The sequence below is a fragment of the Calidris pugnax genome, unplaced genomic scaffold (assembly GCF_001431845.1).
Source record: "Calidris pugnax isolate Ruff unplaced genomic scaffold, ASM143184v1 scaffold18, whole genome shotgun sequence".
NCBI lineage: Eukaryota > Metazoa > Chordata > Aves > Charadriiformes > Scolopacidae > Calidris > Calidris pugnax.
The window spans coordinates 8624610-8652475 of record NW_015090812.1 but is presented as its reverse complement, the minus strand read 5'-3'; the positions used below and the strand labels follow the sequence as shown (position 1 = coordinate 8652475).

Here is a 27866-nt window from a genome sequence, read left to right as displayed (position 1 = left end):
AAGAGGAAGAGCCTCAGTTCTGTGTTCTGCTGGCCTGGGTTTCTCTATGGCAGTTAGAGCTGACCCACATCTCTGTGGTCATAGATCAGCTGCTCTACCAACCAACCAACTGAACGCACCAAAACATTTACCTAGTCTAAGATCAGGGGAAACCTGTAGATTCTGCTTTGTCTTTTTTGTGTCAAATGAGGGATGACACTTTTAAAAAATACACATTTACTCTTTTCATAAAAATCATGAAGACCAGATATACACCATCAGACCAACACTGAAAAAGCTGAAGAATCACAGAATGATATGGGGTTGGAAGGAACCTCTGGAGATCATCTAGTCCACCCCCCCTGCCAAAGCAGGTCCACCTAGAGCAGGTTGCACAGGAACGTGTCCAGGTGGGTTTTGAATGTCTCCAGAGACAGAGACTCCACTACCACTTCTGAGCAGCCTGTAAAGAAGACCTTTTTCAAGTTAGATGAATATAGAGCAGTCAGTTGAATGGGCCAATGTACAGCTGTTTTTAAACTTCTAATCTGCTATTCATTTTCTAGATGCATAGTTAATATATAAGTTACTATAGTATTAGCTTGATTTTTTTGACTGGAGAAGAATTGGCTAATTCTGCATCTGTAATTAAGACACCAGGGGAGTGTTTGTATTAGTCTGCTGCAAATATTGAATACAGTGATGTGATTACTTAAAAATCAATACTTCAGAAGGGTGTCACTTTGCTTTTATGCTTTTTCATTGAAAAGTTGTACGCCTTAAGACTGCCAGAGAAGCCCTTGACAGAGAAAAGTCCATTTCTCATCATGGTCTTTATATTCAGGGCTTTCTTTAATTATTCTCTGGAATTACACACTTCATGATCTGATTGCTTTTAAGGAGAGAAAACGGAGGGAGGATTTTGTTGGGTCGTCTGTGAGTTGACTAGCACTGCTTCCCCAGTGATTCTGTTGTTGGGAGACATAAAGCTTTTAATGCTTTTTCTAGAGTATCAGTTTTGATTATTTTTTTCCCCTCTAACTCTAGTTACTAGTAAGTCTGTGCTAACCTTTCTTATTGTGGTAGTTTAATTTTGTTTCGAATACAATACCAGAACCTGAGTACCTGCTAGTGTGGGTCTGTACGACAGTGTCTTTAATTCTTCCTGCTCTATTGCAGGATTCGTGTTATTCATCATGAATGGGATGCCAACAGACACGTACCTTTTCTTTGAAAAGTGCTGCTGTTTTTTCATAGGCAGGTGCTTCTTCCCACTCCCTGTATTGTGTAAGACACAAAGAAAGACATCAAAGAAAACTCTGAAAGTCACACAGGGCTTGTGTAATTCTGTACTACCAGGAGAGAGTCTCCCCTGTATTTGGCAGAAGCAGCGTGCACAGCAGAATAGCTGTGGGCGAAGGGGCTACCCAATACCCAGACTCTCCGCTTTGGCTTCAGCCTGGATTAGACCAATGTAAGCTGATACACCATCTGGATAATCATCGCTGTGCGGACACTGTGCTGGAGATGACTTCCCAGCATGATCCCTGCACTTAAACTTGCCTGAAGGAAAACATTGGAAGTGGTGGTTTCCTGTTTCAACCAGGCTTGGGGAGTTTGTGCATGTCCCATGGCTTTCAAGGGAGTTCTTTTCTATAAATACCTCTATGCAGTGCAGAGGGAGTGGATCTGGGGTCTGGAGACAATTATTTTTATCAAAGAATATAATCTTTAGGTTTATAAGTTCTCATGTTCAGATCTCCATCTCAATCTTGGCTAGAATTCTCTAGATAAGACTATGCTAGGATCTGCAACAATCTCTTTGGTTTCTAATTCAGTTCAAGTGTAGCTGTAACCTTCTTGACAAGTTTGGATGTACCTGTTTTAGGTGATTTCAGAGTATTTTCTCTTTGGTATTAACATTACAAACATGCAGGCCTCAGTGAAAAGCCTTGTCAGCATTTGGCTTTCAGCAGCCATACTTCTTAGCTTTCTTCTCCAAAACCCATCAAGAGCCTAGTAAGTCTAGAAAGACATGCTAGGTGAGTTAAAGCTCTGGTCATACGTGTTATATCATGTATAATTCCCTCTTACCAATAATCATGGTACTAGGATGCAGTGATTTCCAGTTGTAGTAAGGGTCATTGCAGCAAAAATAAAAGTTTTTTCCACTGGAACAGTGTACATAATTAATTTCATCAGATCAATAAGGAGCCTTGGAACTAAGATTAGATGATGTTTTTAATAAGGCCCACTGGTGTTACTCAGTGCTACTCTGGATTCAACACTTCTTCCCCGCTCCCCACCCTCCTCTTTGTTTTCAAAGAGGATTTCTAATTTGTCCATACAAATTTTCTTTTATTTTCTTCCTTTGTAAAATGGAAAGGGGCATTGAAAAAAATCACACAAAAAAAATGCATTCATTAGTTGACCTACAGCTTTTTCCTCCAGGACGTCGGACATTTGATATTATTAACAATTCCCACAAATATTTGTTTTAATCTCAGGTCTCTTGAGGTTCAGGAATTAAAACAGTTTTATGTCTATCATTATAACAGGATGAGTGTCATATAAAGGCACAAACATTTTTAAAGATAAGCTGTTTATAACAAGAAACTCTTAATCTTAGAACTCTGCAAAGTCAGCTATTTTCATTTATTATTGCCTGCTTGGTTAGAGAAGAAGCCTGATGGCTAAAGGGAGAAATAAAATCTTGGCCATTGACAATAGCAATTTCTAATGAGAGCCAATAGTCAGTAAAAACTCTCACGACTACACAGCTCCATAGCATTCTGCATGCCAGTGGAACTCCTGAGCTGAGAGAGCATGAGGGAAAGGGAAAGAAAGTTGCTCACCACTCCAGGAACCTCCTTGTCCTTCCCACAGTAGCACTGGTACTCATGTACCTTCCTTTCTGTCTCCTGATAGTAAATTACCTGCATGATAGTAAATCACCTGCTTTAATGGTTCCAGAATTGGATACAAAGGTTCCCTATCCTGGTCCCAAAGTTTTCCTGATCTCACCAGCTCTGTCATTGTACATAAGGGTTGGCTTAAGCCTCATGAGAACAATAAAGAGAGGCACCTGGTCTGATAAGTAGCTTTCTTTTCCGCTGGAGTGTGCAGTGTCTGGCAGAATCCGTTCCTCTTCCATTCATTAGCTGACCCCTATGCATGCGTTTAGTGCATTTCTTTTCTGTATTTTTTTCTGTACTCAGTCATCATGCTCATCTCAGGAGAAGCTGCACCAGCTGCCCTTTCAGCCCACGGCAGATGAACTTCATTTCCTGACAAAGCATTTCAGTACTGAGAGCATCACTGATGAGGAAGGGCGCCATTCTCCAGCCTTGAGGCCTCGATCTCGCAGTCTCAGGTGAGCTTCAAGTTGCTTGTTGAATTTCTAAGATGTTAGAATCATGTATTGCATTTCTGTGTGTGCTTTCAGGTCTACGAACAGTCATTTGTAGTTATTCTGTTACATGTTTGTGAAATTATTTTAATCAACATTTAACTTGCCTCATCTGATCAGAGGGGACTTTTTTTTTTTTCCCCACATTTGACACTGAGGTTTTGGTTTGCAAAATGGTTAGCATAATCTGCTTTTGCATCTTCACAATAGCTCTGTGAAAACATGATCCACAAGTGTCTCGGACTACATCTATAAGAAGTAGCTTCCCTTTAGTAAAGTTTCTTCTCAGAATTTTGTTGCGTTAATATAAGGAAGTGGTTACAGTCACTGTTAATAACTTTTCCAGCAGTACTTCAGAAGGGGTATGAAATCTAGAGTAGGTGAAGTCAAAACCTTAAATGGAACTGCACCCAAGAGCAATTTTGTAATAGTACTGAAAACATTTATCCTGCATTAGCAGTTGAATAATTTGTACTGTTGCTTCAGAGAACTGGTTGTTCAGAGATAGTTTTCCAGGGGTTATTTCCTTGTGTGGTTGATTTTTCCATACTTAAAACCAGAAGCAACTAGAACTTGATCTCTCACAGAATTATGGAATGACTGAGGTTGGACAGATCCTCTGGAGGTTGTCTCATCCAAACCCCTGCTCGAGCAGATTGCCCAGGACCATGTCCAGATGATTTTTTAATATCTCTAAGGATGGAGATTCCACAAGCTCTGGGCAATCTTTCTTGCAGGTTTCTAACAATTATGTGGAATGAATCCACAAACATTTTGTATCATGGCAAAAGCCTTAAGTTTTGCTGTGCATTTAGTTCTGGACCAAGTGAATGAACATCTAGAGATGATGTACATCTAGACGCAACACCTTGTGAAAGAAAAAGGCTTTATACAAGCAGGGGACAAGGAGGTGAAGTATCCCTTATGCTTCTCACATGAGTGTGTCCAAGGTGGCTATCACCTTTAAATTTATGGACGAGATTGAGGAACTCTGCCAGCTGGAAATACTGAATCTGTGTGCCCAGCTCAGGACCTAGCTCAGGGTTTGCAATAGAAGGAAGTGAAACAGGCCACGATAACAAAAACCCCGTGGTGAGTATCGTGTCATGGCAGAGGTCACCTTTCGTGATTATTTGTAATTATTTGTATGTTCTAAACTTCAGTGCAGGCTGCATGGTAATTGCATATGGATCTCCTAAATGTAGTTACACAGTAATCTACAGGAGCAGGTAAGTTCTATAGGTAGTAGCACACTTAGCCTGTGATCTCCGCAAATTGCCATGTAGTAAAAGACTAGTTACATGATTTGTACTAAGTCTCTTTCAACAATAGTCCTACTTCAGTCCTGTTGCTGTCACTATTAACGCTGACTATTGCTGAGTAGTGTAGCTGTAGCAATACTAATTCTTTATAGATAAGACAGCTGCTGTAGGTAGACAACACGTCACTAAAGTAATTATTGTCCTTTTTAACACAGACATATTTCTGTTGGCATAATGAAGTATAAAACACTCTTGCGATGGAAGAATGATGTAAACGATAAAATGAAGAGCCCAATTTTGGTTTTTTTCCTTGTTAATACGGATTATCAACTTGCTGCAAATTTTACCTCTGTGAGCCAATTTAAAAGGAGAGTTATCATATAGTAGGTTTATAATTTGTGATGAGACTAGATTAATTCAGTATGTCATATAACTGTGTGATTAATCTTCTTTCTCTCTTGAATGCTTTCTCAACTCTCTGTGGTTTTCGGTGTGATAACGGCCAGCCTTATTGGTATTCCAAAGCTTAGAATGAAGTAATTTAATTTTTTAAACTTACTGTGCTCGATTTGTTTTTCATTTTGCGTATTGCTAGTGCTGTGATGCTGTGTGACTCTAAAGCACCCTTGCTACTATCAGGCGTTCATGCTGGCCCTTGCACCTCAAAGGAAAATTGATAGGTCAAGCCAACCAACTGGAGCAATGTTTGCAGGAGTAAATGCCCTCTTTGACGGGGGTACTGCATTCCTTGTAAACAAGCAAGTACTAAAATATGTGAAGACCAGACCTTATTCACTGCACAGCTTGCATATTTATTTGCTCACATGACAGAGTTAGCTCACTCAGTGAGAGGATATTTTTACTTACGTAAAAAAAATTAAAAAATAAAATCTAAGCAGTTCATATGTTGAAAATTAAGCAGGAATTCCCTAAAATGTAATATTTTCATAGCTTTTAATGGTCTTGTTTGATCAGCTTTAATGAAAAGCAGATGAACAAAATACATCAGACGTTTTCCTTAATTGGCAGTCACAGTTTTGTAATTTAAAAGATGGTCTGATCTTCATGACTGATTGTTAGCACGTATTCATTTTTCATCCTTTATGACTGCAGCCTTACATCTCTTCTTATGAGAGAGGAACCAGTATTTTGAAATGTCACTGTCAAATGCTGTGACTGTTGTTTTTGAGATTCTCCGTAACTCAAGATTTTTTAGAAGTATCAGATGATCCTTTTATGCTTCTAGATAGAGGAGAATATTGCCTAGATGTAACTTTTGGAAAAATCTACTTCTTTGACTAGAAATGTACTGTTTTCTTGTATGTAGCTGCAAATGTCCTGTTTATACAGAGCAGCCTAAATGATCAAACTGGATGGAAAAAGTAACACAACATCCAGTTGTGGAGGGTAGGTGGCATTTCTGTTGCTTGAGATGTTCAGTTCTGCCAGTGGGTTGAAGATACTCCTCACTTAACTAATCATGCCTTATTTGAAATCCTACGAATTTCTACACCAAAGAAATGGCACCAGTTGTTTCCCAGCTGTTTTCCTGTGCAGGGGGAAGGAGGTAGCCTGAGACCAATGACGGAATCCGAAAGTGTGATGTGCTTGTAAAACTGGTCACTAGGCCAGGAGACTGTCCTCTCATCCACCTCCAACAGGCTCAGTACTCAAATACTAAATGAAACGTATTTCCCTGTGACGCACCTGTTCTGGTGCCTACAGTGTGTCTCCAGTAGAAGAGAATATTTCTTTATTACCTGCATAACTAGTTCCTAAATATCATCTCTCAACTGTTTTCCTTTTTTTTATAATGCAACCTTCAAATCCTTCAAGTTATTGACCAACAGAGAGATGCCGAGACTGCATTCACTTTATTTGCAAGAAACCTGGGCATTACCTGAAGAAGATCTTTTCTCCCTAGGAGTAAAATGCATGGAGAGTGTGAATTCTTGCACAAACTTGGCATCGTTACTCTTTTTAAGTTAGAGAGATGCTGCCCTCCATCTTTTCCCAGTTCTCTTTGCTTGTCATCCTTTAGTGGTTGCTAATGTGGGAATGTGTGGGGAATGTCAGGGATAAAAGTAAAGTTAACCAATAATGACTTCTTCAAGAGCTGCCTTTGTGCATTCACTCAGCCCACCAATCTGCCCATTTTTCTTGATCTCTTTTTGTATTTCAGGATAATGTTGTCTAGGGGAAAAGAGTTGAAGATTGTAGCAGTGGATTTTTATATAGTTGAAGTAGATGAGATCATCCTTAATCAAATATGCTCCTTCATCTCTTTGCTGTCTAGTGCTTTTGAAATGCAATCCTCCAACCTGACTTTCAACATACAAGATCCTGCCATTAAGAATATACAGGGACAGCTCCGAGAAAATGCCAGTTTCTAAGGCTTCTAAACAAAGAAGCTGGAAAGGCTTCTGACAAAAATGTACCTGAGATGGGAACAAAGAATAGGTGGTGTGAAACCACACTGGTGGCCCACATAGTCCATTTTTATCTTAAACATCGATCCTGCAGGTTGTAGGGCTCTCTCATCTCGCTGCACTTAAGCGTCCACTTTAACCACTTGAGTAATCTTGGTGGTTTCATCACTTCATGCTGCTGCTTTCAGAAAGTGCCGGCACCACAAGCTGCAGGGATTCACGCAGCCATGGGTTCACTCGAGATGGATGATGATTTTATATTCTGAAGTGTAAGACATCTATTTCTCATGACAATACATTCTAACTGCATTACAGATAATGTCCGTCTCTTTGTTTTCTCTCTCAAGACAGTGAGTTCTGTGAACTTGATTTTAAAAAGTTCTTCAAAGTGATCAGTTTTAAATTTAATAACTTCTGGTTTCACTCACCGTCTTTATGCTTTTCCATTATAAAGAAAACTGGGCATTCTTATTTGCCCTCTGTACTGTTCATTACTTTAAATTTCTAGTGTTTTCTGTCCAAAGCAGTCCCAGTCTCTGTTGGCATGCAGAAAAAAACCTGACGTATTGGAAAGAGCTAGTTGCAGCCTCTGTGTAAGTCTGTAGAAAAAACTCATTACCCCTTAGTTTCAAAGAGATTGTGATTGCAATGCATTCCCTTTCCCTTACTGTCCCCTCACATGTAAACATATATATATTATAATTATTATTTATTAATTTATTATTTATAAATAACCCACACACACACATAAGAATGTCACTCCTAATGTAAAGAAGGGCTGAACTGGATAGAAAACCAGTCAAAAATAGTATTTGTCCACAGACTAGAAGTAGCTGAAGCTCAGTGTTTGTAAAAATGAATAAAAAACTCAAAAAGTATGTAAGCAAACTCAGATATGACTTTTAAAAGCTCTCAGTGAGAAAGACTCTTTACTGTTCTGTTTCACCGCTTGCCTGTTCCATAAGAAGAAGAAATAGCATATATTCTGCTTTGCCTCAGGTTCCCCTTTTTTTCTAGCAGCACTGAAATAACTGCCCAGTGTGGACTTTCTGTGCTGTTTGGTTATCACTGTGGAGGAAGAAGGATCCTTGAATAAATATTGAAAAATAGTCTAAAGTTACACATTTAATTGTCTAGATTATTTCCTTCATGGTATAGATTGTTGTAATTCTGTGGGAATTTATATTTGACTATTATTGTGCATGTTGCGTAAGTTCAGATTTTAGCCAATGGACCCTGCTCTACTGAGCTCAGGTCTCCTTTGGTCTTTGTCCTTTCCAGAAGCAGGATTAGGCCCCAAGGTCCAAATGTTGTGGTCTGTGAAGCACCAAGTCATATTTGCTCTGAAGTTTGATGGACAGATGTAGATTGGCCATATTTGCTTCTGCTTTAATGTCTCTTTTTTCATGGGGAGTTTTCTGACTTCTGGTATTAAAGTAATTTGTATGAAATCAAAAATTTATATATTTATTTCTTGGGGGAATAGGAAGACTGGTGCTCTGCTCACCTTCAGCAGAAGGTTTAACTTTGTTTCTACTTCATACAACTTCAGCTCCCTAATTTTAAAATTCCCTATTTTTTATGTCTGGAAATGACAGAAAATTAAGGTCTATGGCTTAATTTTCCTGCGGACACTGACTTTTGTACCAGAATGTAAATACATCCTAATTAAACCTTTATATACAGAGTTAAAGCAGAGGGGAGCACAGAGCTTTTAGCTTCTCTGCTTTTTCTTAATAAATACAGCTGTCACAGTGAAGGAAAAATTAGGTATTCATAAGCATCTCAGTTTTATTTAATCACAGTTAAACTAGATTTTGTAAGATTTAATTTATTACTACAAATGCTACTCCTTGAAATACCTGTCTATAAGCTATTTTCGCTTTCTAGCATCAGATAAAGACACATGAGTTTTGACAAGTTGAAGGCTAGAAACCTTTGCAGGAGATAGATGTCACGGAAAGTCTACCACCACATTGTTTCATAAAGCAGAGGGAGGGTGAAGAAGGGGAAAAGAGAGTAGTTTTTCATTCTGTTGTTAGGCTTAAGGGGACAGATATTATTCTTCTAATGTCTGCTCTGCTGAAATGAAAAACTCACTGACAATAATCATTTCTTTGACCTACCTATCTACACCAAGAAAAGAGAAGCAGACGCTTCTTGCCTTAAAATGTTATGCACGTGCACAGTATGTGTCCTCTGTTTTACAGAAAATAATCTGTTCCTTTGTGAGGCTTGAAATGTTAGACTGCTTTAGTTCTGTATGTGAAACTTTTGGTGCTAGATAGATGTGTGAAGCTTTTGCATTTGAAAAGCTGTCATGCCAATAAAATGTATTAAGCTCCTTTTTTCTTTTTTTCTTTTTAAATTCCCTTATGTTCTCCTTTGGTGGCATTCAGTTATCTGCCCAGTCCTGGCTTCTTTTTCTCCTGGTTGTGTCTCAAAGGTGCTGTAAAGTAACCGGCAGTGCCTGGCAGCCAGCCTTTGGTTAGTTAGTCAGTTATCCCTCTAATTATTTCTGTAGTTTCCCAGGCTAAGGATCAACATAAAAAATTATAGCGCAGTATATTATGTTGCAGTCTTGCAATAAAGCTATACATTTAATTTGACATGTTATATTGGGCAAATTTTATTTAGAATGACTATTTGAACCTTGATCCCAGGTTTTATCTGAGCTGTTTGTATACTCTGTCATTTTAGGTGGTAAAAAGTGCCATTAATCAGCTTTCAAAGAGAGAGAGACAAAACTGCCAATGTCCAAGGAAGCCACAGGATTATAAATGTTTTCTTTCTTGCCAATCGGTTGACTCTTGTGCGGAGAAACTGCTTTGTTTCAGAATCGTAAAAAACAAGCAAACCCAATAAACTCCCATATTGTTGTGGCTCTCCTTAAGGAAACACTACATCTGCTGGCAGAGGAGTTCAAGGAACATGATTTCTCCATAGCTCTTAATTTTCCACCTCCAGAGGAATAAATTGCCTTGAAAGCAAAAGGCAAAACCTCTCATGTTTTATTGTAGCCCTAAGACCTCAAATATTTAAGCATGCACAAATTTTAGTAGGACTACTTTAGTGTTAAAATGAAGTATGTATGTGCCTCCATATTTCTGTACTTAGTATCAAAGGCCTTATATATCTTTGTAATTTATACCTCACTTAAATCACACGGAGAAAAAACATATTATAGAAAAATAAGTTCTTCATTAACTATGTTCACCAAGTTCTTCAGCTTCGTATGAACTGCCAGGAAACAAGTGTCATATGTTTGTGTCAGATTGTTTGGTCTTAGTGAAAGAAGGCTAAAGATAGCAGGTGAGATGTGTGGGGGAAGTTGCTTCCAAGTCTGAAATTTAAATGTTCTTAGCCTTCTTTTTATTGTGTCATACATTACATATGAATATAAATGTAAGTTTCTTTTTGAAGAAATTTTTCCTTGATTAAAAATAGCTATCTACCAAGCTAAGGAATGTATTTTCTTCAAAAGAAGTCGATGAAAATGTGTTTTTACTTGGTATCCAAAACATCCAAATCAGTTTTTCTCCTTTAACATAAGGATTCAGTGAGAGATCTAATCTGAAGTGCGTTTTCCCAAGCGGAGGGATAAACCTTAATAAAAACAAGACACAATGTAATTCATGGAATTCCAGCACCAGGCATGAAAAGAGATGGGTATTGCTATATTCCATGAGCCAGTGAGTTAAATTTTCTTTGAATTGTAAATATATGTTCCCAAAAGAATGTTTTTTCCTTTAAATAGGTTAGCAGCAAGGTAGTAACTGTAATGCATTCCAAGTTTAAAATGCATTTATTCCATTTAGAGATATTCATTTCATCCTTCATGAGAAAGTTTAAAATGTCTGAACTCATTCAAGATGAAATTGTACTTTTTGACATAGAGAAAATATTTTTAGCAATATGTAGTACTCTTAAAATCGTAAAGACGATGATCATGTAAGATTCCGAGTAATTGAAGCCGTTGCTTGTCTTGAACATTAGAACAAGGTAACCAGAGAGATGAGATGCTGTAGGCGATCCTGTAGCTAGGGATTATCTGCATTACCTCACTCCGGCTGTCCTCGGTGGCAGAATGAGTCAGAGCATTGCATACCATCAGATGTGATGAAATGAGATGCAACTCTTCTTGAAAAAAAAAAATAATACCCAAACGGTAATATAAATGCAGTTTGTCAAGATGTAGCGTCCTGTTTTTTTGAAGTTGCTTGCTAACCTATGCATACATGCATATGCATCCGTGGTGTAACATGCCTCAAGGGGAGTGCAGTTTTCATAAAAGTATTCTGTTCCTATTGCTTGTGGTATTTATATATAAGATTTAGCTGAATAACACTGCTCATACATCCCTCCTGTACTGTGGTATTCTTCAGACAAAGGAAAGCAAGGCATCTCCAGTTCCTTGTTCCATTTTACTCTGCTCCTTTCCAGCACTAGAGACTCCAGAGAAAATAGTGATTTTTTTTATTATTATTTTTTATTTTTTCCTGGGCAGGGCTGATACCACTGCCATGGAGGGAGGAAGAGAACAAGGGAAATTACAGATGTACCTGCAACAAATGCACTGATTATTTACATGCTTATATGGTAGGGCTTGCATCCACTAAAAATAGGTGGATTTCTGCCTGAGTTCACGTGAAGACAGGAGAGTTAGCAGTTTTCAGATGAGTTAACTGTGGGGCTGTAGATTGCCATTGCTTGCTAGGATTTTCTCTGAATTTAAGGATCTGCCCATTACTGAAGTGAAGTTGAAGCTTTGGAAGGGCTACAGTCAGCGTGGCTGCATTACAACCAGCACTGGATTTTGGAGGGTTTTGATGCAATAAACGATAACATACTTTCTTTTCTCCTCTAGCCCGGGTCGCTCCCCAATTTCCTTTGACAGTGAAATAATAATGATGAATCATGTGTACAAAGAAAGGTTTCCAAAGGTAAGGAATCACTTTTTGAATAATACATTCAATGAACTTGTGACCAAGCTTAGAATTAATTCGTCGTGCTCATTGGAAGAGCCCAGCTCTTACCTCTGATTTCCAAGCAGTGCAGTTTGCTGGGAGTTTGAAGCTGCATTCTCTGTTTCACATATTAATTCTGCAGTAAAAGATATAGAAAAGCTTTCTGTATTTGTGTATGTACATCATATTTACAAAATTTCTCATGTCTTTTATTGGCATGACAAATGCTCGCAGGAATGAGGAGAAGGGCAGTGTTCTGGCTGCTCAGTCCATTTATGTTGTTTATGAGACCAGTGTCTCCAGCTATTTTTAACTAATCCTTGTCTTTTTCTTTAAATTCCAAATCAGATCGAGGCTTGAAGAGGGATGTTTTGTTTAGTTTTATATATACTTTAAAAAGCTATTTTAGAGTAATTTAAAAATAAGTTGAGTAACATTCTCTCATTATTCCCTTGTATAACTGCATTGATTTGATTTATACTGATCCAAACTACTTTGGTTTTGGTAGGCTTTCCATTTACATATTGGAAATGCAAAGTTTTCTCTTAAAGCCATTCCAAATTATACGAGAGGTTTAGGGTAAAAACATGTTTGCCACTGGGCCTTTTGGTACCAGGGAAGCAATGAAGATAGATTTGGGTTTTTAGAAAAATCAATCCGAATTCAGTCACACTGAAATGTGCTGAAGTGATCTGCAGTGGAAATAAGTGTGGGTTGTTTTTTTTTTTAAAAAAAAGCTGAATATTGAAATCTGTGGAATCAAGCTTTGAAAGTTAACATCTCATTGAAATTAATGTAGAAGATTATGTATATCCCAGAGCTGTTGATAGGGCCATTCCTTCCAGCTCTACCAATAGCAAAAATAGATGTTTCTCTGGAGACGGGATATCAGGGCATATAGTGATAGACATGCTGTGTGTCTGTTGCTTGGGGCAATGATTTTCAGCTTCATGGTCTTGCCTAAAAGTTCTGAAAACTGCCTCATATCTTATGTCTTTACTCTGGAGACCCAGGGAGGAATACAGCCTCAGGACCAAGATATTTTCATGGTCATTTGCATTTTCAGAAAGTGTGTTCTGGTTAATTTTTTGTTGTTTGCTCATGTGAAGGTAACTTTTGCCTTTGGTATGCTATTTTTAGTCTCAGCGAAATGCTATTGTATTTTGGAGTATTTTGTAAGCCTTGTGTATTTTGGAATTGCAAATATGTTACTTTAGCACCGTACTTGTTTATGTTTTAAGTTCTGGGATAGTAAAATTTAAGAGTAATTTCTCTTTATTCCGTACTCGTAGGCCACGGCGCAGATGGAAGAACGGCTGGCTGAGTTTATTGCCTCTAATGCTCCAGAGAACGTGCTGCAATTAGCAGATGGGGTCCTAAGTTTCATTCATCATCAAGTTATTGAACTGGCCAGAGATTGCCTAGATAAATCACGTGAAGGTCTTATTACTTCTCGGTACTTTTATGAGCTGCAGGAAAACTTGGAGAAACTTCTCCAGGATGTAAGTGCTCTCTGGAAAGTAGAATATATTATTTTGATTGAAACTTTAAACAATAAGCCAGAGCTTTGATTTTAGGAGAGACAACGTGGATTCCAGGGGAAAGACAGCAGGTGGGGGTGTCGGGAGATCTGAGTTGTTCTGGTCTGCTGTTGATCTACCACGGGTGGATTTGAGCAAATCACTTCACCTGTGTGCTTTGTTTGTACAAAAGTTAAATATGCATATGAATAAGTCAAAGGCAGTCTTTACCATTTATGAAAATTGGGTTCATCTAGATGAAGGAAACTACTGAACTTTTCTTTCATGTACTTCAAGACTCTGAATGACTTATTAATTACAATAGTGCCTTCAAGGAGTGAAAACACCATAGTTTGTAGTGTTGCTATTAATTTTTCATAAAAGATTTTCTTGAGCTGAACTTAATCCAGTTGTGGGTTTTTTAGTACTTCGATGTGTTTTGTGGTGTTCAAAGCATATGAAAATACACAAGGGGGCACAATTTTAATGCATGCTCAGTATGCATCAGCTACTCATTAAAAATTGCTCTTTTCCTTTAAAATGAAAATAATATAAAATTCAAAAAATCTTCTAGAATTTATGCTGCAGCTGTTGTGAAGAGTCAGTGCTATTACCAGTTGCTGGGTCCAAACCTCCGTTTGGGAATGTCTTCATAATCCTCCGCTTTGATATAAGGAGATAGCAAGCTGAAAACACAGGATTTATGAAGATCCTAGTCTCAGATAACAAATATCACTGAGACACCTAGAAGCAGAACACCTGAAATAATTTATTTGTGGTGATGATTTTTCATCTGTTTGGTGGAGATGTGTTTATATGTCATTGATCAGTTTGCCAACCCACTGACATGAATTGCACTGGTTTGTACCCCTTTGCCACTCTTTCCAGGCATTAGAAAATGGCAGATGAATACAAATACTATAGAAATATACAACTATTGCATTAAAAAGTTTTGTTAAAATGGCAAAATCTTCCTTTGTATCAGCTAAAATCTTTGGCTACCCCATTTATATGACAGTGGCTGTAGTTTCCCTGATATTTGTTATGCATGGGAGAAAAATGACTCATGTTTGGTTTTGTGATGTTCTGCCTGGATGGGGAATGTAATTTTGACAGATCAAGAGGGGTGGGGACTATCTTTCAAGGGCCTATATGGTTCTCTGCCTATGGGATATCAGCAACCGTTGTGGATGCATTTAATAGTTAAAAAATGTGTTTCCTGGTAAAAGTGGTGTTCTTTGGATGCCGTGCAAGAGTTTGACCGTTGATGCCACCATCCAGGGCTGGATAAACTGCATCTAGTAGAAGAAATTGTTCAGTATTTGTGGTCTTTAAAAGAGAAGAAAATTTGAGAGTGGCAGCGTAGCCTTCCTAGGCAGGGTGAGCATCACCCAGCCATTACTGGTGGGCCCAGTGCTGGCTGGCTGTGGACTGGGGAGGCAGGAAGAGGGGTCCTGCCTGTGCAGGACAGTGAAAGGGGAGATGGAGGGATTCCCTGCAGCCAGATGAGCACGTGCCACTGGGTCCACCTTGTATCTCCAGAGTCTGGAAGCAGGGTATTTGCACACATCAGCTGTGAAATAAGGGATCAGGCCTCTCTGGGTGGTTGTTTGGAAGTTGAAAAGATTTCACTGTAGGTGGGTGTCCATGCTTGGCAAAGCGGCCCAGGGTGGGAGGGGACTGCAATGTGTTTTACTGCTTCTGGTGGAGATACTTGGAGCTTGAAAATCCTCCCACTCCCAGAATTTCCTCCTCTGTATGTGGACAATGATTTCTCATATCATAAAGAATTGAGAGAGCAATAAATTGGGTTTGGCCACTTCCAGTCTGCACTTTCAGGCCTGTCTTCTGGCCTGAAGAGGTTAATCAGGATTTTGGAGAAGGTACGGGTCATATAAATTTCTTTTTTCCTTTCCCTTTCCTCAGAACAAATCCTTAAAACACACTTCTTAAATGTCCTTTTCCCTTTGATCCTGCTGCTCCTCCTAAGCACAGGGAAAGATGACATTGAACTGTTATTAGAGAAAATGCAATGGTCATCTCTGGGCTTGTTCAGGAATTGACATTCAGGGCTTGCTTTGACCTCTTCCTCCTCAAAATCTTCTGTGGAGCCCCAGGGATGAGAGAAGGGTCAGCTCTTAAGTTTAATTGTTTTACTTTAGGAAGTGAGTTGGGCTAGAGATGATTAAAGGGAAAGCTTAGAGAGACAAGGGAGGCAGAGTGGGCTGGGAAGGAAGAGGAGAAAGAAATTGAAGACAGCAGAGGAATGCCATAGGCTTCATTCCACATATTTCTCATGTATATTTTCTGTCCTATCATAGTCCCCTGTCTTTTATGTTTTAATATTTTAGAAGTACTTGTATTCCCCTGCTTTCCAGCCTGTGCTTTGCTCTTCAGACTGCATTCTGAAAGGAAATAAGTGGGATGTTTCTATCTAAGTATATAGAAATTGGCAATAATATTTCTTTTGAGGGACTCACCTGAAATGCAAGAAGTTTGGAGTCAATATTAGATTATGTCAAACTTGGCTGCAGGGTCTTTACCTTTGCTTAGCTTTAATGTATCACGTGGAGTTACACGCTATATAAAAATGCCAACTGGAAGGTCGTCAAAAAAGGCCTTCTACTTGGGAAGTTGTATGGTCTGTGCAGTAGGATATATAGCTTTATGGTATATTTTTATAAGATATAGAAAGATTAATTTATTGGTGAATATGGAAGTGAGCAGCAGCAGGTCAGCAAGTGGCAGGAATACCCATGGATTTTCCTACAGTTTTACTGTGAAAGAATGGATTCTCTTGAAATTCTTTTTTAAGGTGCTGATTTTGACACGTGGTAACAGACTAAACCACAGAAAGAAAACTTGTTTTAATGTTTTGCAGTTTGAGTCTACTTTATGTTGTAAAAATGTACCCATAAAATAGAGTAACTGAGTATGTAAATAATTAGCTACTTAAATATACAAAACTAGAAAGCTTTTAAAAGTTTTTAGATCCTGACTTTTGTAATGAAATACCAACAAATCTCATTAGTTATGGCAAATGAGATATTTTCCCTTGTTTGTAGCATGAAATACTATCTTTTAGCCAGAAAAGCCTGTTTGCTTATTGCATCATTGAAATTATCTTGAAGTAAAAATGAATGTAGGAGATTTTCTTTATTTTGGAAGACATGGACTTGAGTGTTAAAATTAAAAAATTGAAAAATGAGATAAAGCCCTTATAAAAAAGAATATATGACATTCAGCTCTTTATCTGTTACTGTGGGGTGTGGTTAGAGGGTGAGATGGGAGCTCAGGTTCCAGGGTAAAAAAAGGTTATAATCAGCTATTACCTGGTTGAATTGATGAGGTGAAACTTGCCAAGAGAAGTTTAATGGCTTTTGCGTAGGTGTAGCCAATTGGTGAGGAAGGTGAAGGATTACAGGTGTTCCTGTGCATGGAACAAAGGAAAAAGGGGAAGGTGTTGGTGTGATGCTGCGGTGACTGATGCTGCACATTGGCAAATGGATATTCCGATTGGGTTTGCTTTCTCAATTCAAGCCTGAGTGTAAATTTATTGGTTCTTGGCGTTGCAGGTCTATTGTTTTGGTTTCCATCAGTATATTAGCTCAATTACAGCCTTGTGACTTGCATATCCCAGTTATTGGTCCTGCTGAACCCCAGGGGAGGACAGTGATTTTAATTTCATGCCCCAGTGACTACAGTTAGTGACGGATGGGTCTTTCAGATGAGGGAATCGGTTTGTAAATTACCCATTGCTACCTCCTGTACACGTGTCACTGGCAATGTGTGCAGGAATGGCATCAGCCTCTCTACCCACAACCCTTATAGCTTCTCCCTCCTCCCCTTGGGAGGCAGGGGAGGGGGGGGGGAAATCCTGAAATGCCACCAGCAACCTTCAGACAAGCGTGTCGTCATTGGGAACTGCTAATTAGGTGGCAAGCCTCGTACCAAGGCACATGGAAGCGGCAGGCAGCGCTTGGCTATATAACCCTCTGGTTTCCAGATGCTGTCCTTGGGACAGACTGTAAACAAGACGTCTGTAGGGATGTCCGGGCTGTCCTGCACAGGAAGGAGACAAGAAGAGGCAGTTTTACTGAGGATCTTGGAAGAGCAGCACTGTGCAGAGATGATGGCTGAGTGGCTGTTACAAGTTGTGTTTGATTTTTGTAATTGTAAATCCTTTTTTTTTTTTTTTTCCCCCCCTTTTGCTTTTCTGTGTCATTTCACAGTCATGGTCTGGCTTTTCATTTTCAAAACAGACACCTGATTAAATTAGTTACATCTTTAAATTATTTTGCCTAAGTTGTTGTAGATGAGAAAAGGAGAAAACAAAAGGGCTTGATTTGAAAGAATAAGTTTGCTTCAACAATACAAATGGATGCAAAATGATGAATTGTTATATTTTGCATGATATAACTTACTGGGGGGGAGGACTTTGCAATTGCGTGGCTCATATTTCAAATAATATAAAGTTGTTGATGTTTTATTTATTCATTTCAACACAGCTAACCCCTGGTGATCTGGAATGTCTTTTCAAATATGAAAGCATTAATTTCTTTCTAGAATTCATATTTTAACTCATAAGTTTGCATAATGCATTAGGGGGATACATGGTGAATACTAATCATCATCATTTTGATCATTTTCTATTTTATAATGAGAAAATACCTTTTATTTAGAAAAAAATTGCAACTTATTCCAATGCTTTCAAAATAATCTTCTTTATAAGGCTCTATAGCCAGGAAACATCTCTGATGTTCTTTTTAGATTACATCATTTTCTTCAAGGTTAAAATTCTAGCTCTAGCTTATCGGTGCTGAAGAAAACAAATAACATTTCTTATTCTGACCTGTGTCAAAATGAGAAATAATAAACTCTTATTTTTTTTGTTTGGTAAAAATGATCAGGGATATATTCTTTAAAATGCTGCCTGTATGTTTCTAGCTCTGAATTTCTCCTTCCCCATGTTTTTATTGTTCTTTCAGGTGATCACCAGTGTGATTTTGACTTCTCACCCATATATGTCTTTTTCTTAGATGGTGCTAATGAACAAGGCTAAACGAGCCTTTTAATTTCTTGCTGCTTGCATCCTTGTTGATCTGGCTCATTGTTTAATTTCTGGACTTTATATTTGTGGCTCTGCTAAAGCTTAATTTTTAAGACCAGATGGGGAAAAAATAGCTATACTTTGTTTCCGAGTTTTTACTCATTGGAACCATCTTTTTATCACCCTGCAATGAAATACTATTTCATTTGTGCTTCAGGATTCATAGTCTAACCATTGTGTGTTTGAGCAAAGGGAGAGTAATGTGGGGGCGGTTGTTCAAATTTGTCTTTCGTGATGGTTTTGTTTTTACATTTGCTTCAGTGTGTTTATTGTTATAAAAAGACACCCTGTCACACACACACACCACTTGAAACTAAGCCTTGAATTTATGCTGAAATCTGGTAAAGGGGGTGGACAAGAATACATTCTCTGAATTAGGTTTCTATATATTTGCTTTGCTCACATGCTTGGTCTTACAAAGCATACAATATAATGCTGTAGTTGTTCAGCAGGATTTATAAAAATAAAGAGAAATTAAAGTTTAGGTTTTTCTTGATGATGAACAGAAGTAGTTCAAATTCTAGCTGAAAGTAAAGCCTAGAAATATGTGTGGCTGTTAGTAATTATCTGGACGTCAGTATCATGTGGATGGTAAAATTGAAAAAAAACAGTATTCCTACTTTCATTTTAAAAAATAAAATAAAAACACATCATATCTAATACAATTGATAGGTGATATAATGCAAATAGAGCCTTTGAAATATCTCTTGCATGATAAAAGGAGTCAGTTGTAATGGAAAAGCTGGATGTAACTTGGCATCCTTGAATGGGCTGAGATCATTGCCTGCCCTGACTCAGTCCTGCCTTTGCTGAGGAATTGCAGTTGCTGTGCTGGTGATTGCTCTGCCTTCACCATCTGACATAAAAATGAAGAGTTCACTGCAAGGACCATAATGTGATGTTCTGCTCTCCACAGGCCCACGAGCGATCCGAGAGCTCCGAGGTTGCCTTCGTTACCCAACTTGTGAAGAAGCTGATGATTATCATTGCACGGCCGGCTCGGCTGCTGGAGTGCCTGGTAAGTGTGGTCCTCGGGAGAGTGTGTGTGTGATCTAAAGAGTCTGGTGTGTGTTTGGGGAGATAAGGAAGACAAAGCCTTTGAGAGAAAGCTTAAAATTCGGAGAAAAACATTGAAGAAAAATAAATCAATATTTTACAAAAAGAAGTACTAAGTGTCTTTTGCATTAATATAGAAGTATCTTTCCAATGGAGTGTCAGCTGTAGCAGCAGCTAGATTATATTTTAGTATAAAGTTCATGGCTGAGGGGCCAGATGTAGCTGTTGACATCATTTCACGCTACTTGATGCCACCTGATTTTCCTCGTGTTGTTAGTAGGTACAGTGAAGTGTGTGTACATGTGTGGTGTGTGTACGGTGCCCAGAGAGCCGTGCTAAGAAAGAACTGTCACTAATGAGGAAGTTCCTGTCCATGGTATAAATAACGTTTGGGTTCTTGGACTCAAACTTCTACTGTAAACCCAGCAATTGCAGAGAAGCCTCATGTCACATTTTCCAGCTGTGAACAAGAAGGGTAGGCCAGTGAGAGATCCAAGCAGAATTGGAAGCCTGTGGTTGAAATCCTTTTCAGTGTTACTGGAATACATGGAAAAGCAAGTCCCATTGCTTTTTTCCAACTACTTACTGTGGCCAGTAAGACTGTATTCTTTTATTTAACTCTAGGATGTGATGAAAAGTGTATAGGCCATCCCAATGAAATAGGCCACTGTGTCCTGAAGTTGTACAACTGCAAAAATACTTATGCAGCCTGAACATGCATTGTCACTGTGATGCCACAGCAGAGGATTAATACAATTCTTGAATAGTTATGAAAAGTGATGTTCAGGCCTCAGATGTGCACAATGTTGTGGTGGCTATTGGTTATAGGGGTCATTTTTGTGACACTATTTTAAAAGGATCTTGAAAAATTGGTGAAAGTGTAGGGAAGAGTCACAAAAAATTGTTTGAGGGCTGGAGAAGGTGTCACAAACCTGCAGTAGAAAATTATGAAATAGCAGGATGAAAGTCCTTGGCTTGTGTTACATGAGAGGTTGAAGCTCACAATGTTATGGTTCTTTCTGGACATAAAAATGACAAAGAAGTTACATCTGATTGGGACATGAAAGCAGTTGGCTAAATTAGGAATCTGTGGCTGGATGTAGGTGTGCAGTTAACAGCTGAAGCACACTGTGGGTAGTGTGCACAGGGGTGACTTTTATCAATGGAGTAATTAGCAGATAAATGAGTTTTTCAGAGCTTTCTGTGACAAAGTAGACAAGAGGGGTTCAATGTTCCAAGGATGTCAGCTTTTGAAAACATCTGCTGAGGTACTGGTGAAAACACCAGTAAACTTTGTAAGGTTCCCCTACTCGTCCTCCATGACTGCCAGATGGATTGCTTTGCTGCGAACCGTATAGCACAAGGAAGACCATTGTTGGTGATGAAAAGGTTGGCCACACAACTAGACAGACAGATGCCTACACTTACTTATTGAAGAAGTCTCCACTACTTTATATTGAAAATCCTGGACATAACTCCATTCAGCCTGGGAATTCTTTGGCTTTCAAAACTATTTTTTGTGATTTAGAGGAGTTTTGTGCCTCCAGTTATCTTCTAGCACTTATTCAAAATACCCATTGGAAGTGAAGACAATGAAGAAGGCGACTAAGTTTAAGCTTATTGTGTTTGTATTTGATGTGGTCACCACTGTTATTCATGCTTGCGTACACTCTACTAGTAACACATCATCTCAGAAGGCATGAAACCTCAGTAAGTTTTGTGAACCCATCTCTATACCTGTGAGCAGGTCCAAACTCAAGTCGGCTTTTAGCTGCAAATCAATAGGTCTCCAGGTTCCTCCACTATCTTCTGCACCTGATGTTCTGCAAAGTGAGTGGGAGCAGATGGAAGCCGTCGAGTCATTGAGATTTGAGTAATGAACTCCAAAGCATGTAGTGACAACCTTGATAATGAAGTGGCTAGACTTCAAAGCATAAAAATAGTATCTGTATATTTGTCTTTCCTGCTCATTTAACCTTGATTGCCTTTCTAGCAATTTTTTTCCATATATATGTTTTATTCTGTTGACATGAAGACTTAAGTATTAATGTCCCTTTTATCCCTTAAAAGAACAAGAAATATAGCAATGGGTAGTCTACCACTTAAGTAGCTTGAGAACTAAATTTCTTTTTTTAAAAAGTTTTTTTTTTTTTGGTAATTTAACCTCTAGCTTCATTCCTTGTGAATTTGTTGACAAATATTCTAGGATTTAATATTAATGTTAATTTTAGTAACAGCTCATACTTATTTCTTCCTTGTAAATGAAATAACTGACCATATAGGCAGTGACCGTGTTTGTTTTAATTGGCTGAAGGCATTTAAGTGTTTCCATTATTTGGCTTCAGTCTTTACATAACCTGTTGGACTGTGAAATGTTTATTTATGGACTGAGTCTCTGGGGCTTCAAGAAAATAATAATGTGTTTTGTGCAGCACTGAAACCATCTTCTGGTAAAAAGTATGTAATTTATTCTTTTTTTCAGATTATTTTTCCATAGCATTTGCTTCTGCTTAGTAGGGATCATTCTTCTACATTTAAGTAAAATTGTTTTCAGATGATTAAATAAATCTACTAAAAAGAAGACAGAAATGGAACTTGTTTAATTTCTTAGGCTTTTTGTACGTTTGAATTTTTTGTCACCAGACCTTTTTACTTTTGTCCTTCACTTGCCAATAAAAGGCTTGTGATTGTATCATGAAGAGTCCTTCCTTGACTCCACTCCTTCCAGTAGCGCAGTGCTGTTGACCATCTCTCTCCCGTGGTCCTCTCTGGTCTGGCTCTTGCTCTCTGCCAGTTCTGAGGGAGCTGATGAACCCTTTTCCAGTAGAATTAGGAAGGAACTTGTTTTCTTGCACTGTCTTTGCTGACAGCATGTATCTAAACAGCACTGCTTAAAGCAATGAAGAAAAAGTGCATCTTTTTTCTGTTTCTCTAACCATTCAAATATCTTTATGTCATCATATTTGTTTTTCTTGTTTGCAGTTCTGTGCTCTCTTTTCCCTTATGCTGCTGAGCACGCTCACATCAGTTCTCTCCTGATGCCCTCACAGCTGTGTGCTGTAACTCTTCCCATTTTACCCTCCCATTTCACTAGGAAATTTTTGAGGATTCTTGGCGGAGCTGCTCGTTGCTGGTGTATGATGAGTTTTGTAGGGGAGAGTTCAAGCTGACTAGTGAACTTGCTTCTGAGCAGAGTGCTCCTGCCGCCAAAAGCTGGTCTTTTATTTCCAACTGTATTTGTTAGTCTCATAGAAGAGATCACACCTTCTTATAACCTTTCCTTGCCTTAGAGACCACATACACCAAGACTGAATTGATAAGGTGATCCTGTACTGTATAGTACAAGAAATAATGCAGCAGTATTTCTTATACAGAAAGTGAAATCCTCTGCTAGTAAAATACCAATTGCTGTTTTATTAATAATTTAATTAGCAATTGCTAACGTCGGTACAGTTACAGAACTGGATTGGGTGTGTGGTTTGATCAGAAGTGACATTTGAAAGCAGGAGAGGTTTATATTGGCTTAACTCGCCTGTCAGATGGAGGTGGCAGAAGGTGGCACCTCCGTCTTCCTCACAGACCTTTCCCTGGCCCATCTCAATGTGACGGAATTGGGAGGTGTGTCCACATTGATGCTTACATTATCTCGACCATATGATCTGATGATCAGTCTGAGTTTGGCTCATAAAAATTCCCTACAGTCCTTGTCCTGTTTTGATTTGCAGATCTAAGCTAGTGGACATCCAGCAGACTGTGGATGTCTCATTTGTGCAGAGCAGGGTGGCAATGTGTTGTGCTTGTTGTAACTGCCAATGTTTCTCATCACCGTTGAGCCCAGAATTAACTTTGGATGTTTCTGAAGAGTTTCCTGTACAGGGGAGAAACTTTTTGTAATTGTGATGCTGAATCATTTACCCTTCTCTGTCTCTCTCACCACTTTGCTGTAGGAATTTGATCCTGAAGAGTTCTACCATTTGCTAGAAGCTGCAGAAGGCCATGCCAAGGAAGGGCAAGGAATTAAATGTGACATTCCTCGTTATATTATCAGCCAGTTGGGACTCACCAGGGATCCCCTGGAGGGTGAGAACTCTTGTTTTGTACTCTCCAAACTGCTTGAAAGGATAACCAGTTCTCCTGGTTGCTACTTAGCTGAAGGAGGCTTTTATTGTATTGGTTTAATTTCAAGGCCATTTTTCCTTATTTTCCTGTTTGCTGTCAAATTCTAGACTGTCCTTTCCAGCCCCATGTCTCAAAGGAGTGTTGCAGGGGTAAGGATCGCACATCAACAGTGACAGTTCTTTACTTATGGTGTTAATAATGTCTCCCTGTATTGTAGCTGAAACAATGTTAGAAAATGGCTTTATGATTTAACTGTTTTCCCTGTGCTGTTGGGCAGTAAAAGTAAATTTGCCCATTATTTTTCTGACCTGCCTGCCTGCTGGTAGCCTAGTTGGAAAGCATCCTGTCATCCCACTTTGTTGTCTTCTCTGGGAAAAGCTTATTTGTTGTGATTTTCCATGAGAAACCAGGAGTAGTATGAATTTTTAGGTGGAGATGAGACTGTATTTTCACATCTTGCATAGAAGCGAAACCAAAGAGAGCAATGCTTTAGAAGGCAGTAACAGCTTTTCTGCTGGGTCCCAGAATTGCATATGGTAAATTGAAGATGCTATAAATGTACAGAGGCCCAGAACATCCTTACTTTGGGATGGGTGAGTTACTTTCTCTGCCTGGCACTTTGCTAGCTGAATCTCTTCTCCGGTGACAAGTGTTACGAGCGTGCTCGACTTGCTCAGCAACAACACAAAGTGTGACAGAGACCGGAGGTTACTGCAGAATATTTCAGCAATTGAACCGTACTTTTTGTTTTCTCGGGAGAGCATAATTTTAGCATAAATTAGTCATCTGGATAGGACTAGTTTAACTTCTATGGTGTTTACCGGAATGACAGTGACAGGTTGACTTCAAGTGAAAAGCTCTTCGGGAAAATTTCTACCAAAGATTGCTAAATGCAATTTAATAGCATTTGTTGAAATCTGACATTAAAGGGAAATTTCCTTTGATCCCTGTCATGGGAGAGAACCTTTCCATCACTAATTCCCCTTACTAAAGTCAAATTTTCTTTAGAAATGTGTGGAGATGTCAAGGTACATTATTTCCTTTCTGTAAGGAGGGCACCCAGAAATGTCACTGATGTCTGCGCAGAGACTAGTAGTTAGTGTAGGATTTGGTTTTGCAAAGTTTGTAGCATCTCCTCAGAGAGCTGAGTAGCCTAAACTAACTGACTTTCTCCCAGTTTGCTGCTGCTCAGCATTTTCAGCAGAATCAGACACATTTCATGGAGAGAGGTTGTTTGAAATGTAAAGCTTTTTCTTTTCTGGAGTACAGAGGTGCCACCAGGCTATATGCAGACATATATGCATGGAATAGGTTTTAATATTAACTAGCTAGCGGTTTCTCCAAACTTGCATTTATTGCTTTTACTTGTTACAGAAGCCACCTAGAATAAGTCAGGCTGAAATTAGAACAATTAATTATATTCAATACTGCCTACGGCATAAGAGATGTTAAAGGTTATCACTGTATAATTGGGGTGACTTTTTACAGAGGGGAAAAATGCCCTTCCTCATCTACAAGCACCTCTTAAGATCCTGTTTGTCTAGTATAAACAAAGAGAATAGTGTTTGATTGAGATGATTAGGAGTAATCTTTCCTCTTTCTTTTCAGAAATGGCCCAGCTGAATAGCTATGACAGCCCAGACACTCCTGAGACAGATGATTCAGTCGAGGTAAAGCAGTAATACGCTCACTCTGTCTAGCACTTTTTTTTTCGCTGGAAAGAAGTAGTCTACAGTGAAGAATTAATTATAATGCAGAGTAATTTTAATTAAAAAAAAAAATAGTGCTGACATTTAAAAGTGCATGTTAAAACTAGAATATACACTCAAAATATGGAAATCTCTATACTGTGGTGGTGAAATGCTTAAAAGTTGCGAACAGGCATTATCATCAAGTTTTGATTTTTTTTTAGACTTGTAAAACAAAAATCATCTGGAGAAATTCTTTATACCTGCATTTGTAAAATGTGATGGGTATTGAAGAGAGTTGGCTTTAGTAGCAGACTGTTGGAAAATTTTAAGTATATAACTCATTAGGTTTCGCAATTCCTTAGCTGTTTAGTTTATTGGTATTTTAAAAATTTTAAGTTGGGGAAAGGCCTGAATCCTACAGTCCACTGATTATGCTAATAATTGTGGAGGGAACCTGCAAGAGTCCTAGGGATACAGACCATTATCCTAAAGCTGAGGAGTCCAGTGGTTAAGAAATGGATTGAGTTTGGGTGAATGCTGCTTAAAGAAGAAGAGCACAAAAAAATTCTTACTGCTGATCTCCATTTTCTTGTTGTCTTTCCTCAGAGCCGTGGGGCCTCTGTCCAGTCAAAGAAAACTCCATCTGAAGAAGAGTTTGAAACCATTAAACTGATCAGTAATGGTGCTTATGGGTAAGGCTTTTTCAGACTTTGCTTTAGAAGAAAATACTATTATTGTCCTACCTGGGCAAATGAGTGGGTTTGGTTGGGTCCAAAGCATAAATGAATTTTACTTGAGTCTTAGAGAGGTTCCACACTTGTTGTGTTGCTGCATTCTTCTGGGAGATGCCATTTCTTGCAAGATCTTGGGATTTCTTAGACAATAGCCCCTGTACCTGGATATAGTTCCTGGCTGCGAAGTCGTTAAGTTGCGTTGAACTGACACAAAGCTTCCAGCTCAGGAAAATTAGTTGCCCTACATTAAAGTTTTCAGAATATGGTATTCCTAATCCCTCTGTGGCGCAAGTTCTCTGAAGCCCTTCCTAACTGTGGCCTCAAGCTTGGTTTTCCAGTAACTATTTCTGCACCATTTCTTTATGGTAGGTAGGTAAAACATAGACACTTCAGTACCTTAGCTTGAGATGACAAAAACATTTTCCCTAAATATTGACTCGAGGGAAAATATTGTCACTTAGTTTATTGTAAGATTTCCTAAGTAATAGTAAAAAGATGTAGTTCCATGAGTCAGAGAAAATTGTTTTGCATCCATTTCCTTATTGCTTAGCAAGGTAGTCCGTATTTCCTTTCATGCTGTCTGGTTAAGTCCTGTGATTTGTGTTTGTTTAAAGTCTAAATGAGTGAGGGTAAAATTGTGTAGTTGCAAATGTTATTGATGATGCATTGAAACAGCAAGAATATTGAGGGAGAAGTAATTTATACTTTTCTATTCTTCCATGTATTCAGATTATATATATAACATATGTGGCTGTTTGTGAGCACTTGAAATACTAAAAGAAATGCTAGAATTACATTGGGGCAAATCTACTGTGAGAAGTAATACAGTGAAAATGCTGTTAGATTTTATTATCCATTGAAGAATCCAGAATGAATATGGTCAGTTAAAATTTTAACCGCTCATACAAACCTATCCAGAATTTTAAAGATGGTTTTCCTGACTCTTTGCAGTTCATAAATCTTTTACCAGTGGTAGTCATTAGGTTGTAACTGAAGAGCAGTGATATTCAGTGGGTCATAACAGCAAAACCTGAGCGTGTGCTTGAGTGTTTTGTTGAAGTGGGTGCTTAGTTAACAGGAACTCATTTTTTAAAAAATTATATGTGGAAAAAGTGGAAGCATATTTTTTAGTCAGTGAAGACACAACGGAGCAGGTCAAAGAGGAACATTGTTAGACAAGAAAATTTTATACGTTTTCAGTCCTATTTCTCCACAGGACCCGTGATTTAAATGTAACTTTGTAAAAAGGGGAGAGATCAGTGGTAGTTTCACTGTTGCTCATATATGTCTTTATATTGGGTGTATTTTATAGTCAGCTGCTGGTGAGACACAGTACCATGTTAAATGTAATATACTCCAGAGAAAAGGAAACAAGAACTGATTCAATAAGGCAGGCAAACTGGATGAAAATTTTATTTGCAAACTGTATTATTAATGTGCAGGAATCTAATGATCTGCAAATGATAGAAATGTAAGAGATACTTTACTGAAGGAAATCCCCAGTGACAGAGTTGCGTCAAATTAATTTTATGGAGCTTGGAAAGAAATCGTGCTGATTCCATATGTTTTGGACAATTTTTTTATGTGAAA

General features: G+C 38.5%; 1 protein-coding gene across 4 annotated transcripts in view; it reads left to right on the top strand.

Annotated features, from left to right (window-relative positions):
- The window catches only part of MAST2 (microtubule associated serine/threonine kinase 2), a 175118-nt gene that overhangs the window by 119315 nt on the left and 27937 nt on the right, over window positions 1–27866 (top strand). For 3 of the 4 annotated variants that reach the window (XM_014939194.1, XM_014939192.1, XM_014939191.1), the window contains 7 exons: window positions 3198–3352; window positions 11947–12022; window positions 13339–13548; window positions 19593–19694; window positions 23680–23812; window positions 25460–25521; window positions 26149–26234. In XM_014939194.1, coding sequence (XP_014794680.1) covers window positions 3198–3352; window positions 11947–12022; window positions 13339–13548; window positions 19593–19694; window positions 23680–23812; window positions 25460–25521; window positions 26149–26234 — 824 coding nt within the window. Of the gene's footprint in view, window positions 1–3197; window positions 3353–4551; window positions 4618–11946; window positions 12023–13338; window positions 13549–19592; window positions 19695–23679; window positions 23813–25459; window positions 25522–26148; window positions 26235–27866 lie in introns of all 4 variants that reach the window. The other variant, XM_014939193.1, reaches the window with a different exon arrangement.